At 41.4% G+C, this 20,179-nt stretch overlaps 1 protein-coding gene across 2 annotated transcripts in view; it reads left to right on the forward strand.

Moving 5' to 3' along the window:
- The window catches only part of TUBGCP5 (tubulin gamma complex associated protein 5), a 40,244-nt gene that overhangs the window by 5,556 nt on the left and 14,509 nt on the right, over window positions 1–20,179 (forward strand). The window contains exons 4-17 of one of the 2 annotated variants that reach the window (XM_053310258.1): window positions 378–474; window positions 802–878; window positions 2,417–2,552; window positions 3,758–3,872; window positions 4,435–4,524; window positions 5,755–5,848; window positions 6,094–6,340; window positions 6,456–6,658; window positions 8,041–8,156; window positions 9,412–9,680; window positions 11,081–11,279; window positions 13,388–13,404; window positions 13,519–13,576; window positions 16,087–16,269. In XM_053310258.1, coding sequence (XP_053166233.1) covers window positions 378–474; window positions 802–878; window positions 2,417–2,552; window positions 3,758–3,872; window positions 4,435–4,524; window positions 5,755–5,848; window positions 6,094–6,340; window positions 6,456–6,658; window positions 8,041–8,156; window positions 9,412–9,680; window positions 11,081–11,279; window positions 13,388–13,404; window positions 13,519–13,576; window positions 16,087–16,269 — 1,901 coding nt within the window. Of the gene's footprint in view, window positions 1–377; window positions 475–801; window positions 879–2,416; window positions 2,553–3,757; window positions 3,873–4,434; window positions 4,525–5,754; window positions 5,849–6,093; window positions 6,341–6,455; window positions 6,659–8,040; window positions 8,157–9,411; window positions 9,681–11,080; window positions 11,280–13,387; window positions 13,577–16,086; window positions 16,270–20,179 lie in introns of both variants that reach the window. The other variant, XM_053310257.1, reaches the window with a different exon arrangement.

The raw sequence follows: 20,179 nt of genomic DNA on the forward strand, positions 1-20,179 counted from the left end.
CTCTTAATACCATAAATAATTTGTGCTAAAACATTTGAAATGAGCATTGAATCAATTGAACAGTGAAAGTTTGCCACAAAGCCTATATACCAAGTTCCAGCAACGTGTCTCTGACCCTGGTCAATTTGTTACAGGGTTAAAAGCTGTTATTATGAAACAGAGACCTCAGTTAATTGAAATACATTATGTATATAGCCTGACTTATATAGCCTGGTCTTTTTGTTTCTGCTTCTGTTCCTGTGGTAGATGCTTAAGATATGGGATAAGCTGAAGCTATTATTTGCACTTCTAAATATACATTTTGTACCAGTTAATTTCATTACCTGCTAACAAATGTATTCCCTTCACTGTATTTCTTGTTTGTTTTCTGTGTTAAGACAGATACCCATTATGCCATACTCTCTCTCTTGTTGTGTCTATCGGATTCTCCTTCCAACACTAATTATGCAGAAAAACCCAGAGATAAAGAAGTGGGTAAGTTTTAGTATGCCACTTATATTAATGAACTAATAACATATTGGAAATCAAATGTAATACTTGTTGTTTTACCACCTTTACAGTCTTATGTAACAGATTTGTTAAAACCACATCAAGGCCTGCCTTATTTATGAGTTGTTGTTGTTAGGTTATCCATGTACACTGACAAACTTCAGCAGTTCTTATTTAAAATATTTCAGTGCTGCAGTAGGTCTGCCTTCTTGCTTAATCCTCATAAACATCCTATGCTACAAGGAATGGATTGGGAAATAATCAAAGAGGCATTTGAAAGTAAGTCAATGTATCTCTTATGTTTTCTTCCAGAAAAAGAAGAATTTGATTGGGGAAAATATTTGATGGAAGGGGAAGAATTTGATTTTGGTCCTGATGTAGAAACGCCAGTAAGTAAAATAGAGTACTATATTATACAGTCACAAGATAAACTGGCAAAAGCTATTTCTGCAGTTCATAGTCTTCTCCTAATCCCCATGCCCCTTTCAATTGACAGTGAATCACTTTCTGTAGTGAAAACTCTGCCAGTTTTGAAATGTCTTCTCTCTTTCCTCTGAACATTTTTACATTCCTTTTATCTTAATTCAATTTCAGTGCCCTAATTCTTTTTAGATGCAGTACCTGGCAGTCTGATTCTTCAGAACTGAGTCTGCTGCATGGACACGCCTGGTGGTTTTCATGCTACACTACTGCAGCCCCCCCCCCCTTTTAATGAGTGGGAAAGAGACGACAGTTTCCTTTCCTTAGAACCATGGCTTAGGGATGTGCAAGAACCAGCCCAGAGGCCATTCTGAAGGCCTCAGAACCTGTTTGAAGGCGACGCTGGCTCGAAGGTTCAGTTCCGGGGTGGTGCCTCTTTAAGGTCAGGTGAGGGTGCACTTAGCCCTCCCGCCGCTTTCCCCCTGCTGGCGCTCTGTTTTTAGCTAAATCCATGGGGTGGCAGCTTACCTCCCTGCTGCCCCTTCCCCTGTTCCTGGCTGGCAGTGGCCAGAACTATTGCCTGTCCGTGCACGTCGCACATGCATGCGACAGGCGCACGTACAGGCAATACTTCTGGCCAAGAACCAGGGGAAGGGGCAGCAGGGAGGTACACTGCCACTCCATGGATTACGCTAAAAACAGAGTGCTGGCAGGGGGAAAGCGGCGGGAGGGGTAAGTGCACCCTCCCCCGCCCTTAAAGAGGCACCCCAGCCAGCATCGAACTGCACCTCCGCGGTTCCATGCACATCGCTACCATAGCTTTCCTTGAAGGGATAGTGCAAGGTTCTACTACTCTGCCTCTTCTGTGGTCCTTAAAGCTTGTAGCATGGTTATAGCCACAGCTTCTGACGGTATCAGTTTCCAGGCTAGGACAGGCACCATTGCTGTTGTGATGGTGGTAAAATTGTGGCTGTGCTGTGTGGCTCACAAAAGCAACCTTGTTTCCTGTCCCTGTGCTAGTATACCAATTTAAAGCAGTGTTTGCTCACTGTTGTAAATTTGCATGTGTAATCATACCCTGATGGGGAATAGATATGTCTCTGGCTAAAGCTAAAACGGAAGCTGTGTGTACAGCAGTAATATGCTTCTTGTGGCAGGATGTTAGGGATAAGGGATAGCTGTAATAATTGTGGTTTGCTTGTTAGCTTTCATGGGGCATCTGGCTAGCAGTGTTGGAGATAAAGACTATCTGGTCTGCATCAGTAAGGCAGTTCTTGTATTCTTGCTGTGTATATGGAATTTCTGAAACCCTTTCTCACATGCTGATTTCACTTTAGAGGCTAGGACATATTTAAGGGCTAGGATATATTATAATATACTTTGTAAAAAAAGAAGTCGCAATTTTATTATTTGTTGTCTAAGAGTATGTTAACAATCCAGCAGAATGCATTGTAGGTTTCCCACCTGATTTGAATTAAAATAAGCTTTATATGTTAACATTTTACAGGAGTGGTCTGAAGTAAGTGAGGATGAAGAAGATACAGAGCCTTTGAGCAGAGAAGACTCTGGTATTCAAGTGGACAGGACACCACAAGAGGATCAAGATCAAAACAAGAAGTCGGTGTCTCATATTACCTGGAAAGGTTTGTTCTCCAAAGCTTTTCAAAAATAATGGTAGGATCTTGTATTGAGCTGGTGCCTTTGTGTATTTGTTACTATTATGTGGTATATTGCTGTTGCTTTTAGCCAATATGAAACTTTGTATCCTGATGTTTAGCTTCAGTCTGGAAAAAATAAAACAGTTGAGTGATATTTTGTTTACTTAGATAAGTGATTCACAAGCTACTCACACCAGTCAGTTGCCCTATCTGCTGCTTAACATTTCGTTCACCAGAATTCTGGAATATCTGTCATTGTGTTTGCCACTATAACCTTAGTGAGTCTATGCAGAGGTAACAGTGGCTTCTTTGCACTGGTTAGCAGGCCTCGTTAATGTACACTCTCTTCTTTCAGCTGCTACCCTCCCCTAACCATAATGAAACTGTTCAGCAATGCAGACATGAGAGATAAGACTAACTAGGGATCCCTTAACCTAAGATCTGTAACACACTTTAAACCAAGGTTTCAGATCCTCTGTTAAGGGAAGCCCTCATTACTGACTAATCTTAGTTACAGCTAACATTGGTGCTGCCAAGCTGCTTCACAGTTATTAGGAGGGGAGTTTACTGCAATTTGGAGGGAGCCAGCATTGCATCTGTGTTGGTCTAGTGAAGTAGGGAAGCTGTTCCATTTAAAACTGACAACACTCTACTTGACCTACAAATTATTCCTTATTCATTAATTTATCTAAATCATGTATATCCTGCCTTTTGCAGCAGGAAGAAAATTAAAAGAGCCAGCAAAAGCAGCCAGCCAAAGAAATCCCTTAAACCTCAGAAGGCTCCAGAGATTCTTGGAGAAAGCACAGCCTTCAGGATCTAAAAGACATCAAGTGGGGCAGGGGGCAAAAAAGGCCTCCTTAGGGAGGGAGTTTCACAGGCTTGTTACCACTTTTGGAAAAACTCCTGTTGAATACAGTGACTCTCAAGTATACACCGGATGGCATACTATGATAGCATCTCTTTAAGCTTATTTTAATTCATATGGGAGAAATGTTTCTTAAAGTATTATCAATCCTGTTCTTAGTGAGTTTTGATATGCACTGCAATTTTTTGTTTGAATAGATCTGATTGTGGCACTCATTTGGAGTGTATAGGTTTGTTTTGTGTGATTGTATCATATGGTAAGTTTTCCCTTTTCTGTAAGTGGAAACTTTTCACCTAAATGAAATATTTTGTTTTATCTGCAGGTGAACCTGATGCACGTACCTGGCTGGAGCAACATATAGTTGCTCAGTATTGGACTGGTAGAGTTCTTCGTTTTCCCCATAGTTTGCATTTTCATTCTAATTTAGCAGCTATATGGTACGTATTTTTCGTGTTTGGAAAGACTTCATTCATGCTGAACATGATTAGCAGCTGCAATATCTGGTACCTTTTCCCAGATGTCATTGTGCTACTTTGTTGGTGGTTCTTGTTGCCCTGCCATCCTCACTCCTGGTTATTTTGTTTCAAGTACATAAGTAACCGTAGTAATGAGACTAAATTCAGAGGCTCTGCCAAGAACATTCTGATTCTGTTACTCTGCATGAAATTACCATGAAATATACTGAAGGATCACAACACTTCCTTTACCCTCCTGACCTTATATGGTAAATATGTCTTCATGACTTGTGCAGGCTATAATTTTAGTACTGAATGAAACAAGGAAATAATGTGATTTCTTTAAAATATTGGAAGAAGCTTTACAGGCTCAGACTACAGAACAATTATTATATTTATGCCTTTTTGGAAGTTTAAGGATAGACTATTCCATTAATTACTGAAGCCCACTGGAGCTTTGGAAGAATTGAGTGCAAATAATGTCTGATATTCTTTACCAGTAATGTCAATTGTTTCAAAATGTTACTAATTTCCCCCTCTTTAGGGAGCAGCACTTATATAGTAGTGATCCCTTGTACATGCCAGAAGAGAGAATTCTTGTCACTGAAACTCAGATCATTCGCGAAATAATCTGGTAAGCAGCAGGCCAAAAGAAGTTACCACTTGAAATCCATTTCATGTGGAACACTCCTTTAAAAATCCACAAGTCTTTGTAGACAGTTTATAAATGATACTCCAGAAAAGAGATTATCTAATCATAACAGTTATGTAATTGCACTTCCTACGTTTCAAATGCAACAGATTGGAAAAGGAATTTGGTTCTCTTGCTAAACTAGATTTGTTCTTGAAATAACACAATGTAATCCAGTGCTTGTCTATTTGGAAGTTAACTCCTGTTGAGCTCAATGGGTTTACTCCCAAGTAAGTGTGTACTATATAGGATTGCAGCCTTAGAATGTTTTGTTTGTCAAATTAATAGCCACAGGAGTGCTTCTCAAAGGGCTTTGCTGCCTTTCTTGTGCAAACTTCATTAATTTCAGTGGGGAGGCACATGAGAAGTGAATTATGCAAAATAAATGGAAACTGAGACAATTTTGATAATATATACTGTGTCCGAACTTTGAAATATAAGCACCTTCCTGTTGCAGTTAGGGATGTACATGAACTAGTTTGTGCATTCCGGGGGTGGGGGCTTCTTAAGGGGCATGGAGGGTGCCTGTACCTGCCCTGCCGCTTCCCCCCACCCAGCGCTCACCCCAAAAGTGTTGGTGTGTGGCTGCAGCATACCTGCTTGCAGCCCTTGTGGACGTCTTGCCGGAAGCAGTGCACGCACATGCATCACTTACGGTACAATGTTCACTGGGGCTGCAAGCAGGTACACTGCAGCCCTGTACTAACACTTTTGGGAAGAGTGCCAGTGTGGGGGGGGGGAGCAGCAGGGCAGGTAAGGGTACTCTCTCTGCCCCTGAAAGGATTTCCCCTGCCTTCAAACCAGCTCGAACGCCAGACTTCCAAATCGGTTCAGCGCTCCAGAAAAGGAGCGCTAAACCGGTTCTTGCACATCCCTAGTTGCAGTCTCAACTTGGAGTGCACCCTGTAAAAGCAAGCAGAGTTCAAGAAATGCTGCCGCATTGTTTTTCCTTCACTAATTAAGCGCTACTGAAACCCTTCCTCTTAGGCATGACACCATTCAACTAATACATGGTTGCAATCCAAAGGAATTATGTTGAAATTGATGGGACTTGCACATACCAAACATTCCCCTGGATTGCATCCTCTGTTCTTGTGCATATGTGGTGTGTTTGATCCATTTGCTTGAATATAAAAAGGAAGATTATTATCTGTTTGTGTTTTGTTTTTATAGGCTTCTTTCGGGTGTAAAAAAACTGTTTATATTTCAGTTGAATGAGGGAAAGATTACTGTAAGGAATGACATCATGGTAACCCATTTGACCCATGTAAGTTTAGTGATCAATCTAGATCTGACTCTGTAGTGACTCTAGCTGCAAAGAGTACTTTTGGTATTTGGAAATACATGTGTGTAAAATGTGGTAACTGATAACTTTTTACTTCTGTATATTTGCATATTCATGTTAATGGAGTCTTGCCTGGTTCATAAAAAGCAATGTGTAACTTTAGATTTAATAAAGGAGGGATTTTGTTGTTAGAATACCATACTGAAACATTTTGGTTTGTTTTATAGAACTCTTTAAGATCAATGCTGGAGCGGATAGCAGCATATGGACAAGTTGTATTTAGGTTGCAGAAATTTATTGATGAAGTGATGGGTCATAGCTCAGAAAGTATAACACTGGGAACTATTTCCACTCCCAAGAAATCTGCAGAAGCCCCATTTCGAACTTATCAGGCTTTCATGTGGGCTCTCTATAAATACTTCATTAATTTCAAGGAAGAACTGGCTGAAATTGAGAAGTCCATAATCAACAAAGGTAAAAGGCTTTGCTTTGTAGTAGAGAAGTTCATATAAACCTTAAGCTGTGTGAAAATTAGTTGTGTGCTAATAATCATACAGTTCAGGACATGAGTGTTTTCTTGTTTTTTCAGATACAACAATCACTCTTTCCATAGTCATAGATAAGTTGTCACACCGACTAGCACAATTGAAGGTACTTCATAAAGTGTTTAGCACTGGCGTTGCAGAGGTACCACCTGACACTCGAAATGTTGTAAGAGCATCACATTTGCTTAATACACTGTATAAAGCTATTCTTGACTATGACAACGTTGGAGAAGCCTCTGAACAAACGGTGTGTAGATGAGATTGCTTCACTATGATTTCTGTTTTTAGAATTTTGCTATTGTTTCTGTCTGAAATACCAGATCCATAAATGCCTTGGTTCATGAGTTGCTATGACAGTATCTCTTTATTCTCTACTACAGTACAAAACTATACATCTTGGTGCTGCTGATCTGGTTAACATTATTATTTCTTGTTTACACAGTCAGACAGGTGTTATTGACTGGTTTGTTTTATCCAGACATCAAGTCCTTCACAAGGACCTGGGATGGCTGAATTTTATTATCAATATTGTTGCTGTTATAGATATCGTCGCAGAATAACACATTATTATTATTTTATTTTATTTTATTTTACACTTATATTCCGCTCTTCCTCCAAGGAGCCCAGAGCGGTGTGCTACATACTTAAGTTTCTCCTCACAACAACCCTGTGAAGTAGGTTAGGCTGAGAGAGAAGTGACTGGCCCAGAGTCACCCAGCAAGTCTCATGGCTGAATGGGGATTTGAACTCAGGTCTCCCTGGTCCTAGTCCAGCACTCTAACCACTACACCACGTACAGGGAAGGTTCCTCTGGGGGCAACTGGGGAAGGCCCTGGTGGTTTGTTTGTTTTTTAAATGGTATATCCTGCTTTGCTCTTGTGCTTCTGTGTTTAGCTTGTCTTCACTGGCTGACATCCAGGCAAAGTTGTTCAATAGTACTGTTTGGAATTATTCTAAAGAACTACTATAATTTCAGTAGGGCTGCTCAGAAGTAATTTAGTGTGGATACAAGCCACTAGTTCTAACTCTTTCAAGTTTATATGTTTGAACTGTTGGAAGCTGTACAGAGTCTGTGATGAAAAGGGGCTAGACATGTGAAGGCCTGCGGGGGTACAACTGTGGGGAAAAACTGTTTTGATTTTTTCCAGGGGGAAACAGGGTGTTTTCCTCCCAGGAAAAAAGGATTCCTCCCCACTTGCCCAAGCCCTTCATATCTCTAAAAGGGGGCTAACAATACATAAATAAAATAAACTGCTTGCCTTCTTCAGGAAGACGTTGTTTTGTAAGTCATTTATTTCTGGATAAAGATTGCACTTTAAGATTGGGATCCAGTGCATTGTACATAGTGGTGTTTGTTACCAGAAGCGGAGAGTTGAAAACTGCCTGAAGTTCTAGGGTTTGCTAGAGCAACCCTCTCATTAGGATCTGCCAGTGGAAGGTGCAATTGCCTCTAGTGCATGCAGCAATCCTTTACATATATGTATGGATCCTCTGAGTTCTGGCTGTATATTTTAAACATTTTGGGGCAGATATACATGCTACTTTCTAATAATAAATATTCTACTTTCTATCAAATGCATGTAATATTTCTAAATTCCTCAATAATACATCTGAAGATTTCTATTTCAGGTCTCTCTCTTATTTTCTCTCTGGGTTGAAACAGTAAGGCCTTATTTACAGACAGTGGATGAGTGGATTGTTCATGGTAACTTATTTGATCCTGCTAAAGAATTTATAATTCAGAGGTATGGATAATGAACATCTCTCTGAGATACACGGGCCCTCAGAGTTGAGAATACAGACTAGATTACAGTAGCTGCAGTCCCACAAGCACACCTTCCTTATTGCCAACTATATACATCCTGTACAGTCATGGAGTTTTGTCTCTATAGCAGTAGAAACCCCATATGATATTAACCTGGGGCTCTCTAGAATGCAGTCCAGTAAGTCAGTTTCAAAGCAGGCAGCTGACTCCTAGATCAGGTTTAGCCTTGGCAAGGGAAATTGAGACTGTAACTAGCAGCATGTTGCTGTACAAAACTGAATGATTCTGAGCAAATGCCATCGACAGCAAATGACAACTTGAGCAACTGTTAAAATGTATAATGGAGTAGTTGGACTGTTGAAACCAGACAGAAAGATGCTGATAATGTGTCATGCAAGTGGAGATTGGATGGGATCCAAAAGTGCCCTTCTATTAATAAAAGCCTCTTCTGCATATGAAAATACTAATCTAGCTGAAACTTCAGAAGGCTAGATCAAACATTTTGATTGAAGAAGAGAGTTTAAGATTACAAGATTTACAGATCAACCACCAACATCGGTGAGCCTCTGACATAATGAGATATGCCAAGTTTTTCCGATACAAGTAACTGCAGTACTTCTAATGCACAGGCATTAGAATGTCCACTGCCAAGTAAGCACTAATGGCTGGAGTGCAAACAGTTCCTTATTGCAAAGCAAGCTTTCCAAACGAGAACTTTTAACACTGCCACCGTTAGGGCTTGTTTTGAGCTAGGACTCAGGGATCTAAAGTGCTCATGTCTGCAAGCATCTGCTGCAAATGCTTTCCTATGGAGAACTTATTGCACTCCAGCCATTAAGGTTTGCTTTGCAATGAGAAATTGTTTGCACTTCAGCCACTAGGGCTTATTTTGTGCACACTGCAAGGGATTTAAATTACGCAAGCAATTGAATCCAGAGGAACAAAAAACAGACAAAGTTGTGCAAACTGAAGCATCTCTCTGGACTTCACTATTCTTTTTTCACCCAAGGCTCCACCCCCAGAAAGTAGCAGTTTTTTCTAACTTGCTTGTTTTAACATTATCTCCAGGAGCATTAGATCATGTCTTTGGTTTAGTGAGCCAATATTCCTCTCTCAAAATTCCTCCAACCTGCTTCAGATGATTTAAAAAATGAGAGTCTAAACAAGTTTTTCATAGGGAAGCATTTATATTTTTATCAAAGGAAGAACTAATGGTTTCATGTCTGTCTTTGCAGAAACAAAAATGTTCCAGTTAACCACAGGGATTTCTGGTATGCCACTTACACTTTGTATAGTGTATCAGAAAAGACAGAGAATGAAGATAAAATGAGTGATAATGCTAGTGCCAGTTCGGGTAGTGATCAGGCACCCTCAAGCAGACAGCACACCATGGTCTCTTTTTTGAAGCCAGTGCTAAAGCAAATAATTATGGCTGGAAAGTCCATGCAGTTGTTGAAGAACTTGCAGTGCACAGATGGCTCTCCACAGCAGGCTGCATCAAGAGGTGAAAATTGCGGTTGTGTGCATGTTACTATATTATGTCTTGATTTTTAGTGGCATGCAACTCTCCAAGTTCTTTGCACTACATAATTTCAAATGCAACCATCTACATTTCTCACAGAGCTAGTGCTTATACCTCCTTCTGATAATAAGCCATTATTTAAAATTGTTTGTGTTCTGAAGATAGAACTTAAATAATATCCTTTTATTATTATTTCTAAGTTCTTTGTCAATTTGGGAAATAGTGAGGTGTTCGTTAGGATAATAGGTTCTGGTATCTAATTGCCTCTTGTCTTCATTCTGAGACACATAACTGATTTTCCCATCTCATGTTTGGATGTTTGTGTGTGAGAGTGATTTAGATTACTATCACCACATCTTTGCTTTCAGATCTGGGGAAGGGGCTCCAAAATGCATTAGTCAGTCCAAACTCCTGTGGCTTGGTAAACATGTCTTAGCCAAGAGCCAAGTACATAATAGAGTTTAATCTTGTAAGAGAATCTGTAGAGCTGCACAACTTTGGCCCTCCAGCTGTTGTAGGGCTACAACTCCTACCATCCCTGACTGTTGGCCTTGTGGCTGGGAATTATGGAAGTTGTAGTCCAGCAGCTGGAGCGCCAAAGTTGTGAAGCCCTGCTGTGGTGATTGCAAGAAAGCAGCTGTGTGAGATAAATATTTGATTGTGAATTTGTGCCCTGTTACACTTGGGGCCTATGCAGTGAAATACACAGTGTAATGGGCCTGTTTTCTTTACCATGATTAAAAGGTCAGGAGCAGCCACAGGAATGTATGTGGAATGGAGAAGCCAGCTTTCTAAAGCCTACCCTGTACTGTATAACCATGGTTTAAGTATTTTATCTGCACTGGCTCTTGGAGATGTGAACATTAAATGACTTTAAGTCTTAAGGACATAGACAGATCATTAAGTGTGTGTGTGTGTATGTATGTATGTATGTATGTATGTATATAAATAATTCAGACCATGACATTACTTCCTTTTTTTGGATGAATAATACAGTAGCATTAAAGGCAAATAAACAGCACAGATGCTTAGAACTGGGGTGTGTCACAGTACCTTACTATTTTAATTCTTTTCTGAAGTACACTGAAATGTAAAAAGGTGCAAATATTGAATTTACCTGAATCCCAATACTATGCCCATCTTCCCCCAAGTCCTTTCATGTTAGAAATCAGAGGAGCATCTTAAATTCATAGTCTTTTCTTTGGGGGTAAATAGGGGTTTAACCTGTATATTTACCTCTATTTTTTTAAAGGGGCTTTTCTTACATTCAGAGTCATCTTGTATTTCAGTAAATACAGTAGTTTGGGTTTATTTTCCTGGGTTAAATAAATAGCTGTTTCTGGAGAGTAAAAAAATAACCCATATTTCCCCATGTAATTCAGATGCAGAAAGAAAGAGCCTATACGCATTATTCCTGGAGTCCGTGCAGTCACGCTTAAGGCATGGGGAGGAACCTGTTCAGGATGTTTTTACGGAACAACAGGCTACCAAGCAGAGTCTAATAAAGATGCAGTCTATTGCAGAAAGACACTTAGAGTTGGATGATGTTCATGATCCCTTGCTGGCTATTACTTTTGCAAGGTAAAAGAAGAGATTCAAATTAATAGATTCTCTGTTTTTTGTCAAAGACTCGACTTTGATTGTACAACAGACCTAACAGGGAATTCCTTTTTTTAAGTTGGCAAGCAAGCATGTGGCTTGGAACTGAAGCTGCCAAGAGCCAGTTTTGAAGATTATGTATATATTATTAGTCTTCATTGCACTGGTTACTGGCCATGGCAATGGTCAAGGTGTAATATACAATAATTGAAATAAAAACAAAATGAGCTGAATAAATAATTTAAAATAAGTGTGTGTGACACCTTACACAATATAAAGTATTAAATATAATGGGACAGAACTGGGCTTGCTAAGAAACAAAAATAGAGCAGAAGATCAAATATTTGTCTTGCAGTGTTCTTTATGGCCCTTCCCCCATCTGTATGTGGGATGAGTTTTTTTTTCTGGATAGCAGTATCAAGGCTTTGTGTCTGCAGATGCATTCAGTGTGGAACCTTCCTGATTCAACCTGAGTGGGATCTAAAATTAACTGAGCAGACATAAAAAAGCGTGAGCCCCTTAGAGGGAACACTGTTGTCTTGTAAATGGAATGAAAATACCCTCATGACGGGAACAGTGTTCCCTCTAAGGCGTGTCCATGTGCTCACGATTTTTTGATGTTGGCACAGTTAATTTTAGATCCCGCTCAGGTTGAATCAAGAAAGCCCCACTCCGAATGCATGTGTATATACACTGCCTTGATACTGCTGACAGAACAAAACCATCCCGCACACGGTTGAAACAATTAGAGTGAACACTGCTTGGGAATGTGGCTACTAACCTCAATGCCAGATAGTTTTGGAGGATATGGATTAGATTCTAGAGGCATTTCAAACTGGTTTTCGGGCGGACTATGGGGTTGAGAGAGCCTTGGCTGGTCTGATGGATGATCTATACCAAGGAATCGACGGGAGTGTAACTCTGCTGGTTCTTTTGGATCTTGTGGGCTGATTCCCCCGCGTAAGCCCAGGTCATGTGTTAATATCCAACTGCGGATATGTGAAACTGCAGATGATGGGTCTGCATATAGTGAGGTTCACCTGTACTCAAAATTTTTATTTTGCTTTTTCAACTGCTAAAGCAACTGTCATAATAAAACTGCAGCTTTAAACCCTCATTCTGGGGGCCATGGGCAACAAATTAGGACCAGCCAGTTTGGTCCTAAAGTTTAAAAATGGCAGAATAATGGGGGATAGATAATAAGGTCCAACTGAAGCAGAAATACAGGAGCACAACTCATTGACAAGTCTCTGAGATAACTGAAGGTTAAGTAATGTCTGATGTGCAGAAGAAATTGTTTAGCTTCTCTATTTACCAGTTTGTGAGGATTGTAGAAAAATGTAGTCATAGACTTGATCAGCTGCCAAGTTGTGATGCAGCACCATGAAGTTTGGTTTTAATTATAGATTTTTGGATAGAATATGGTATTATGTCACAGCTTTTCAAGCACTGGGATCATATAAATACTAGTGTAGCTGTTGAATTGTACCCAAACCAGAATTTGAGTTGGGCTTTTGAGCATGCTGAAAATGGCCTGAATGTTCAGGCTACCTTACCATACTGAGGGTGGAAGACTCTGACAGGTTCCAGAAGATATCTCAGCATCTGCAAGTTTGTTTAGATCTGCTCAGACTTCTCAAGCTGTGTGGATGGCTAAAAGGGTTTGGTCAGTGCACAGACTGCAACCTGTGTCATACCATTTAGACATCAGTGTGTGATGTCACAGGCCTCTTAAGTGTTGCCATTTAACCCTACAAAGCAAGTATGAGTTGGAATTTCTAGAAATTGGTAATGTTTCCCCCAGTTTGGGGCCTGGTCCAGTAACACAGCTGGAAATTCTGAGGGAAGCTTCAGGAAGTAACTTTAAACCATGGAGTTTCTTCAGCAGGTTTTGCTCATCTGAGCATATTAGATTTGAACATCTTATCTATCCATTTTACTTTTGGCATTAAATATAAGAACTGGAATAATGGTCTTAGATGGAATGCCCTTGTAGTGTACTGTAGCTTTGTCTGCAAAGACTAACTTGTTGTTTTGCATGCGTGATAGCTATGTACAAAGTCATTTCAATCAATCTTTTTATTTTGTAGACTCTATTTAGAACAAGGTGACTGTCATGAGAATCTTACTGGTGATGACGTTTGTGTGGACAGATCATCTGAATCAGTTACATGCCAGACATTTGAACTGACGTTGAGGTCTTGTCTTTATCCTCATATAGACAAGCAATATCTGGAGTGCTGTGGAAATTTAATGCAAACTTTGAAGAAAGATTACAGGTAAGAATGGAAATATACTGGAACTAATGACATATGGCCAGTTATATAAAAATGTGCAGAAAACTACAGAGGGTCTGGATTTAGATTTTGAGTAGTCTCTGTTTTGGTAGTGCCTAATTGCATAGGATCAAGTCCTCGGAATGAATGGAGGAAGCAGCTGGATGACTTGGGACTCTTCTTTAGGCAGAGACAGCAGTCTCCACTCAGTACTTCATGCTTCCGGTGTGTATAGGGATTCCTTTATGGGAAGCTGAGCCCTGTACCACCTTGGTGGTGGCTGGGACAGTGCATAGGGTGAAGTGGGAGAAGTGCATGGGGAGCTATGGAGGGTTCCTCCAAGCATTCTCTGCTGCTGGCTGAGGACATCTCTAGTTGGGACATCTCAGTTAGCAGTTCCCCTGCAAACTGAGCAAAGAGGAACCTTTTTAAAGTGTGTTCTCTTTATTGAGCAGGGGGAGAGGAACTGGCCCTATCCATCCCCAGCACATCATTCCTCCAGTGGTTGTTGCTAGTGTCTTTATGTTTCTTTTTAGATTGTGAGCCCTTTGGGGACAGGGATCCATATTTATTTATTTTTTATTTCTCTATGTAAACCACTTTGGAAACTCTTGTTGAAAAGTACATAAATATTTTTCATCATCCTCATCCTTTCCACATGCTCAGGAAGCAGGACTATACAAATTGGGACAAAAACTTTAAGAGCCTGGGAAGGATGACCCTACCCAGTTCATTCGGTCCTGCGATCCAGCTCCAAAGATGACAACTCTACTTTCCAATCTGAGGCCTTCTCTTTGATTCGCTAATTCCATCTGCTTTTCTTTCTTCACATATCTCTGTTTAAAAAAATCCAAACAAACTCAAAGCTCCTTTTTTCTTCTCTCTCCTTCTTTACTGTCCCTTGTTGGCTATGGAGTAATCTGTTAGACTCTGGAATACACTGGTGCCTAAAGGGAAAAATTCAACATCGGTCTTCCCCCCGCTTAGCTGAAGTCTCCTGGTTCATCCTCCCAGTTCTCAGCACAGTGTAGGGCATGATGAGCACTGTTAGGCCCTCCTCGTCTCAGGCTGCTGATCCAGGGGAAGAATAATTGGGTCTTTCACCATTAGGGCTGTAAAACTGGGCGCTACACTGCGCAAAGAGAATATGCACTTACAATGTGGGAGGAGACTGCTCCTGACACCATCTCTGACCTGCTGCTGCCCAAACAGCCCTGCAGCATGGCAGTTTCCACTACCATCTCCACTAAAATGCCAAGCATGGTGCTTTTCACCCACTCCTCCAGCACCTCACAAGCTGTGGCAGAACCCTCCAATAAGGCAAAACAGCACGCAGAAAAAAGCTGCAAAACGCACAGCACCAAACAGATCAAAGCTGACATGAGAGGTGTGGGGGATAGCAGTCAGGAGGAGAGAGAACCCAGCTGGCTGGTTCTTCCGTAGGGCTGACCCCAAGAGCAATCAAAGACTGAGAGTATTAAACCAGAAGACTCCAGACCCAACTTTCAGAGGGGAGGTCCATAAGATGCATCTTCTCCATGTCCATCGCTGCAGCATTTCCACACCCCAATATTGTGCACCCCATCTTCCCAGGACCCTAGTATCTGTAATTGTTGGGAGAGACCTTAAACTGGCCATTTAAGTTTTCCCTGCACCTTTGGTAATGAACTTTTACCTGCTCCTTGTCCCTTTCCTTTCCTCCCTTCCATTTCTGGGATAAATTAGATTTGCTTGTCAGGAGGACCTTTATATCTCTTGTACCTCTTCAAATCTATTTCCTTAAGTAAAATTATAAAATACTATCCCTGTTTGATTGCTTGTGTCTCCTCGCATATTCATGGATTGAACCTATGCTAAGTAGGTTGTAAGATCTTGAATTTGAAAGGTATGTTTGATTTAAGAAGTGCCACCAAAAACAAAACAAAAAACCAGGCTCTTCAGGGCACCGCAGGTGAAAACAGACACATTCAGTTTGCCACCTTTATACCAATGCTGAGCCCCAGCACTGAATCATGGTTTCCATTATGCATGTCATCAAAGAAATCCAAGATAATCTTTGTCGATTCAGTCAGGGAGACCATTGGGTGGCAAATTTGTCAGTACACCAAAAGAATACCAGGTCTGTCTTGAGAGTCTAATATCGCATGCAAACACTTGAAATTGGCTGGTTGCTGGGCAGGGAGCTGGAAATTCCAAAGGACCACAGCATCTTTGCCTCTCTGCCCATTCAGTCAATGCTGATGCTATACCAGGAAGCCTGGATGACACAGTTAAGAAAGATAACATCCCCCCCCCCCAACTTGAGTATTGTAACCCCCACTTGAATATTGTAGTATTTTACAAAAGAATGTACCAGTATTCTGTGAAAGAACTTGAGTAAACTTACCTGAACCATTGCATTAATGCTTTACATTTGTAAGGTTTCATTACAAATAATGAAGCATTAATTGATGCACTGAAGCTCAAAGTATTGTGAAGTGTAACCTGAAAAAGTATGTATGTTTCTTGCTTAGGCTGGTAGAATACTTGCAGGCAATGAGAAACTTCTTCTTGCTTGAGGCTGGTGACACTATGTACGACTTCTACACATCTATTTTTGATAAAATAAGAGAGAAAGACACATGGCAGAGTGAACCATTCCTTAATGTCCAGCTTCAAGAAGCAGTTGGACAGCGCTACCCAGAAGATAGTTTAAGGTAATACATATACATGGAAAAAGCCTCTTTACTGTGTGAAAGAATTAAAGGAAGTATTAAGGAAAAATTTGTTTCTCTGCAAGAGAGAGACTGTATGAGAGTAGTACATGTTAAATATTAAGCAGTCCTTCCCTCTTGTTAACCATGGCAGTTGGAATGCCAGCACTTCTATTTGCTCTTTCTGTTGTCTTCTGAAATCTTTGCCTTTAGTCAATCAGCCTGGATCTGGTTCATGATCTGGTAACATTCATAAAATGTGGGTTCTGCACCTGCGCGGAACACTTCAGGCAAAATTTGTTAGCTCCTCACGGTGCCAACCAACTGCCACTGCATGTGCCCTGCATTTGCTCAGATCAGCAGTTTGGCGCCTTATAGTTCCATTTCTTTCTGACTGCCAATGTATGCCATTCTTGGCTCCTCAGAAATATATTAGTGGCTAAATTTAAAGGTTTTGATTTGGACTGTGACTGGACTCTTTTTCGGACTACCCGTTGGAAACTCTATTGTAACCTCTTGTGTGTGACTTGGACTGGAAAAAGTTATTCTCCATGTAACAGACTTCTTTACCACCACAAAGCAATTTAAAGTGTATGACTACAGACTGGTAAAGTAATCGATTTCAGAATGTCATTTTCAAACCCAACACCTAAGGAAAAGACCACCTTCAAGAGGTGTACCCGATGTAGGGGGAAGATCCCCTCTATGGACTGTCATTACCTTTGTCTCCCATGTTTGTGGGAAGGGCATAACACAGCTCATTCTTAAAGCAAACTTTAAAAAATAGAGCTGCACGCTTAAGAGTGGTGTTATTGGAGGAAGCCCCAATTCCAAAGGGTGCTTCCACATCTCCGGAGGAGGTGATTAAAACTTTGAAATCGGCATCGGGAACTGCAATCCAAACGCAGTCTAAATCCCCGATGCCAGGACTGTCAACATCAAAGGACTCTCCCTTTAAGGAGCCGAGAGCTCCTGAGGGGCACATTTCTTGCCATTGAGACAGGGATAGGAAGCGCAAGCAAGAGGATGACTCTGGCTCTCCTCCCTTAAAAAAGCACAGGGAGAAGAGTGAATTGGGGGGGGGAGTGTTTGTCAGTACCCAGCACTATGACTCCCTCTCCATTTGGCTTAGCACATCCATCACCATAAAAATGGATGCCAGAAAAAGGAAGAGATGCTATGATGTTGACATGGGCACCTCAGCATTAAGTGGCTTCTCTGTTGCCTGCACCTACCCCACACCAATCCTCATTGATGCCGAGAACACTGGTGTCTATGTTGGAGCAGAGGAACCGCACGCCGAGGACCCCGGTGTTGATGTCTATGTCGGAGCGGAGAGACCACTTGCCAGTGGTGTTTCATGTTGACGATAACGCTGATGACTCTGAGGCACTTCTCAACCCCAAGGCAGCACAGATCATCCTCGCCATGCTGTAATCGAATGACGGTATTCCCTCGGGGTCGACTTTCAGGGCTTCTCAAGCCATGGTCTTGATCTGGAGGAGGAAGAGTTAATGGAAGTGCTATAGTCATTTACCCCCTTGCAATCTGGGATTTCTGTGACAGGCTTATTGTCTGTTGGTGGATGCGGTGATGTGTCCACAAATTCTACCCCTATGCGCCCAGCTGACTGTGGAATTTGGGAAGTAGAAGGCGTATGGAACTGGTCCAGACAGCAACACAGATGACTCCCCCTGCACTGGAAGTCCTCAAGTGCCAGTTAAAACATTGACACAAGTCACTGTGGGTTCAGGAACGGATAAGAATGTGGGTTCCGGCTCCCATTCATCTTCCACTAGCAAGTCTGGGGCTTGTCCTGCAGAGTCAGTGTCCTCAGGGGATGACTGTGATTCTGACCCAAAGGACAATGTCCCAACAAAATGAAGTGCTATCATTCCAAATTGCAGAGACGGCGGAGGTGCTTGGTTTGGATTGGAAACGGGAAGTTAGTGATCTGGATGATCCTGTATATAATTTTATGAACAAACAAGGCTCAGCCAGTATATTTACCTATGCTTCCGGTGATAACAAAAGCTGCTCAGATGGCTTGGCAAGTGCTGCACACATCAACACCAACTTTGAAAAAGTTGGAAACTGTACAAAATACAGTAAGAGGAGAATGATTACTTGCTCAAACATCCAAATCCAAACTCTTTAGTTATTGACTGCATATCTACCGCTAAAGATGTCATACCACTCCAGCAGATAAAGTGGAGAGAGAGCTAGATGTGTTGGGCCGTAAGGCATATGTGAATGCATGTCTAGGCATTAAGATTGCCAAGTATATGGCATGCCTATTCAAATACACACATTCCTTATGGGACTCTCTCGTTTAGGAAAAGGATGCTATGACATCAGAAGAATTCCAGAAAAGCAGTGGTATCAATAACACCAGTGATATCTCCAACAATAACATCAAACATCAATGTCAGTCACAACATCAGACTGGCAAGTCATGCTCAAGCATGTCACCATATAACATCAGACCGGTGGGTGCTTTGTATAGTCCAAACCAGTTATGCCATCGAGTTCAAGACTTTGCCAGTCTATGCGGGCGTGACGTTCACACCAGCAACAATGGCATTGATGGAGAAAGTGGAATCACTGTTAGAGAAAGGTGCAATCTCTCTAGTACAGTGGGCAAACAGACATAGGGATCCCGGTACTTTCAAATCTCCAGATGGAACGAGGGCATTTGCCCTATAATGGACCTGAAATGGCTGAATCTATATGTCGATATGAGAAAATTCCGGGTGATTGTTGCAAGCTATCCTGCCTCTTCTATGTGGTGAGGAATGGGTTACAGCGTTTGACATAAAGGATGCATATTTTCACATTGGAATACTGAAAAGTCACAGAAAGTATCTGAGGTTCATGATGGGCAACAACATTTTCCAGTACAATGTGCTACCCTTTGGGCTGGCGACAGCACCCAGAGTATTTACCAGATTCATGGCTGTTGTAGTGGCACATTTATGCACACAGGGTGTGACAATTTATTCCTCACTAGATGACTGGCTTCTGACAGCAAAAACAAGGTAAGAGATACTTTCCCAGATAAATTGCGTGACAACTCTCCTGGAAAGGTTGGGCATCCAAATCAATTGGAAGTCTCATTTAGTACCTGTCAAAAGACTATAATACATAGGTGCAGTTCTGGATATGGTTCAGCAGAGAGCCTTCGTACCAGAAGACTGTAGTTAAAGGATACGGAAGTTGGTTCTAGCAATGCAGTAAAGTCCAGGACAAAGGGCTCAGACAATTCAAGTATTAATGGGTCTGATGGCCTCTTGCATGGCCACAGACCACTATGCCAGATTATGCATGAGGAAACAACAGTGGTACTTGGCAGTGGTCTGCCCGAATGTGGACAGCCAGAACCTTCATCTATGCATACCAGACTCTGTTCTGAATTCATTGTTATGTTGGATAAAGGACACAAACCTTTTAGGTACCGATACCAGAAGTTGGCATAAAAGACTCTGTTGGTCCTTTTGGATCTCTTGTTTTCCATACTATTGACCATAGTATCCTTCTGGAACATCTGAAGGGACGGGGGTGGGAGGCGCTGTTTTACAGTGGTTCCACTCTTACCTCTCAGACAGATTATCATTGTTCTTCAAAATCTGAACTTATGTGTGGGATCCCTCAGGGCTTCATACTGTCTCAGTTGCTCTTTAACATCTACATGAAACCGCTGGGAGAGATCATCAGGGGATTTGGTGTGGGGTGTTAGCAGTCTGCTAATGACACTCAGATCTACTTCTCCATATCAGCACCATCAGGAGATGGCATAACCTCCCTTAATGCCTGTCTGGATGTGGTAATGGGCTGGATGAGGGAGAATAAACTGAGACTGAATCCAGATAGGATGGAGGCACTTATTGTGTGAGGTCAGAACTCCAGAGACTAT

The sequence above is a fragment of the Hemicordylus capensis genome, chromosome 3 (assembly GCF_027244095.1).
Source record: "Hemicordylus capensis ecotype Gifberg chromosome 3, rHemCap1.1.pri, whole genome shotgun sequence".
Lineage (NCBI taxonomy): Eukaryota > Metazoa > Chordata > Lepidosauria > Squamata > Cordylidae > Hemicordylus > Hemicordylus capensis.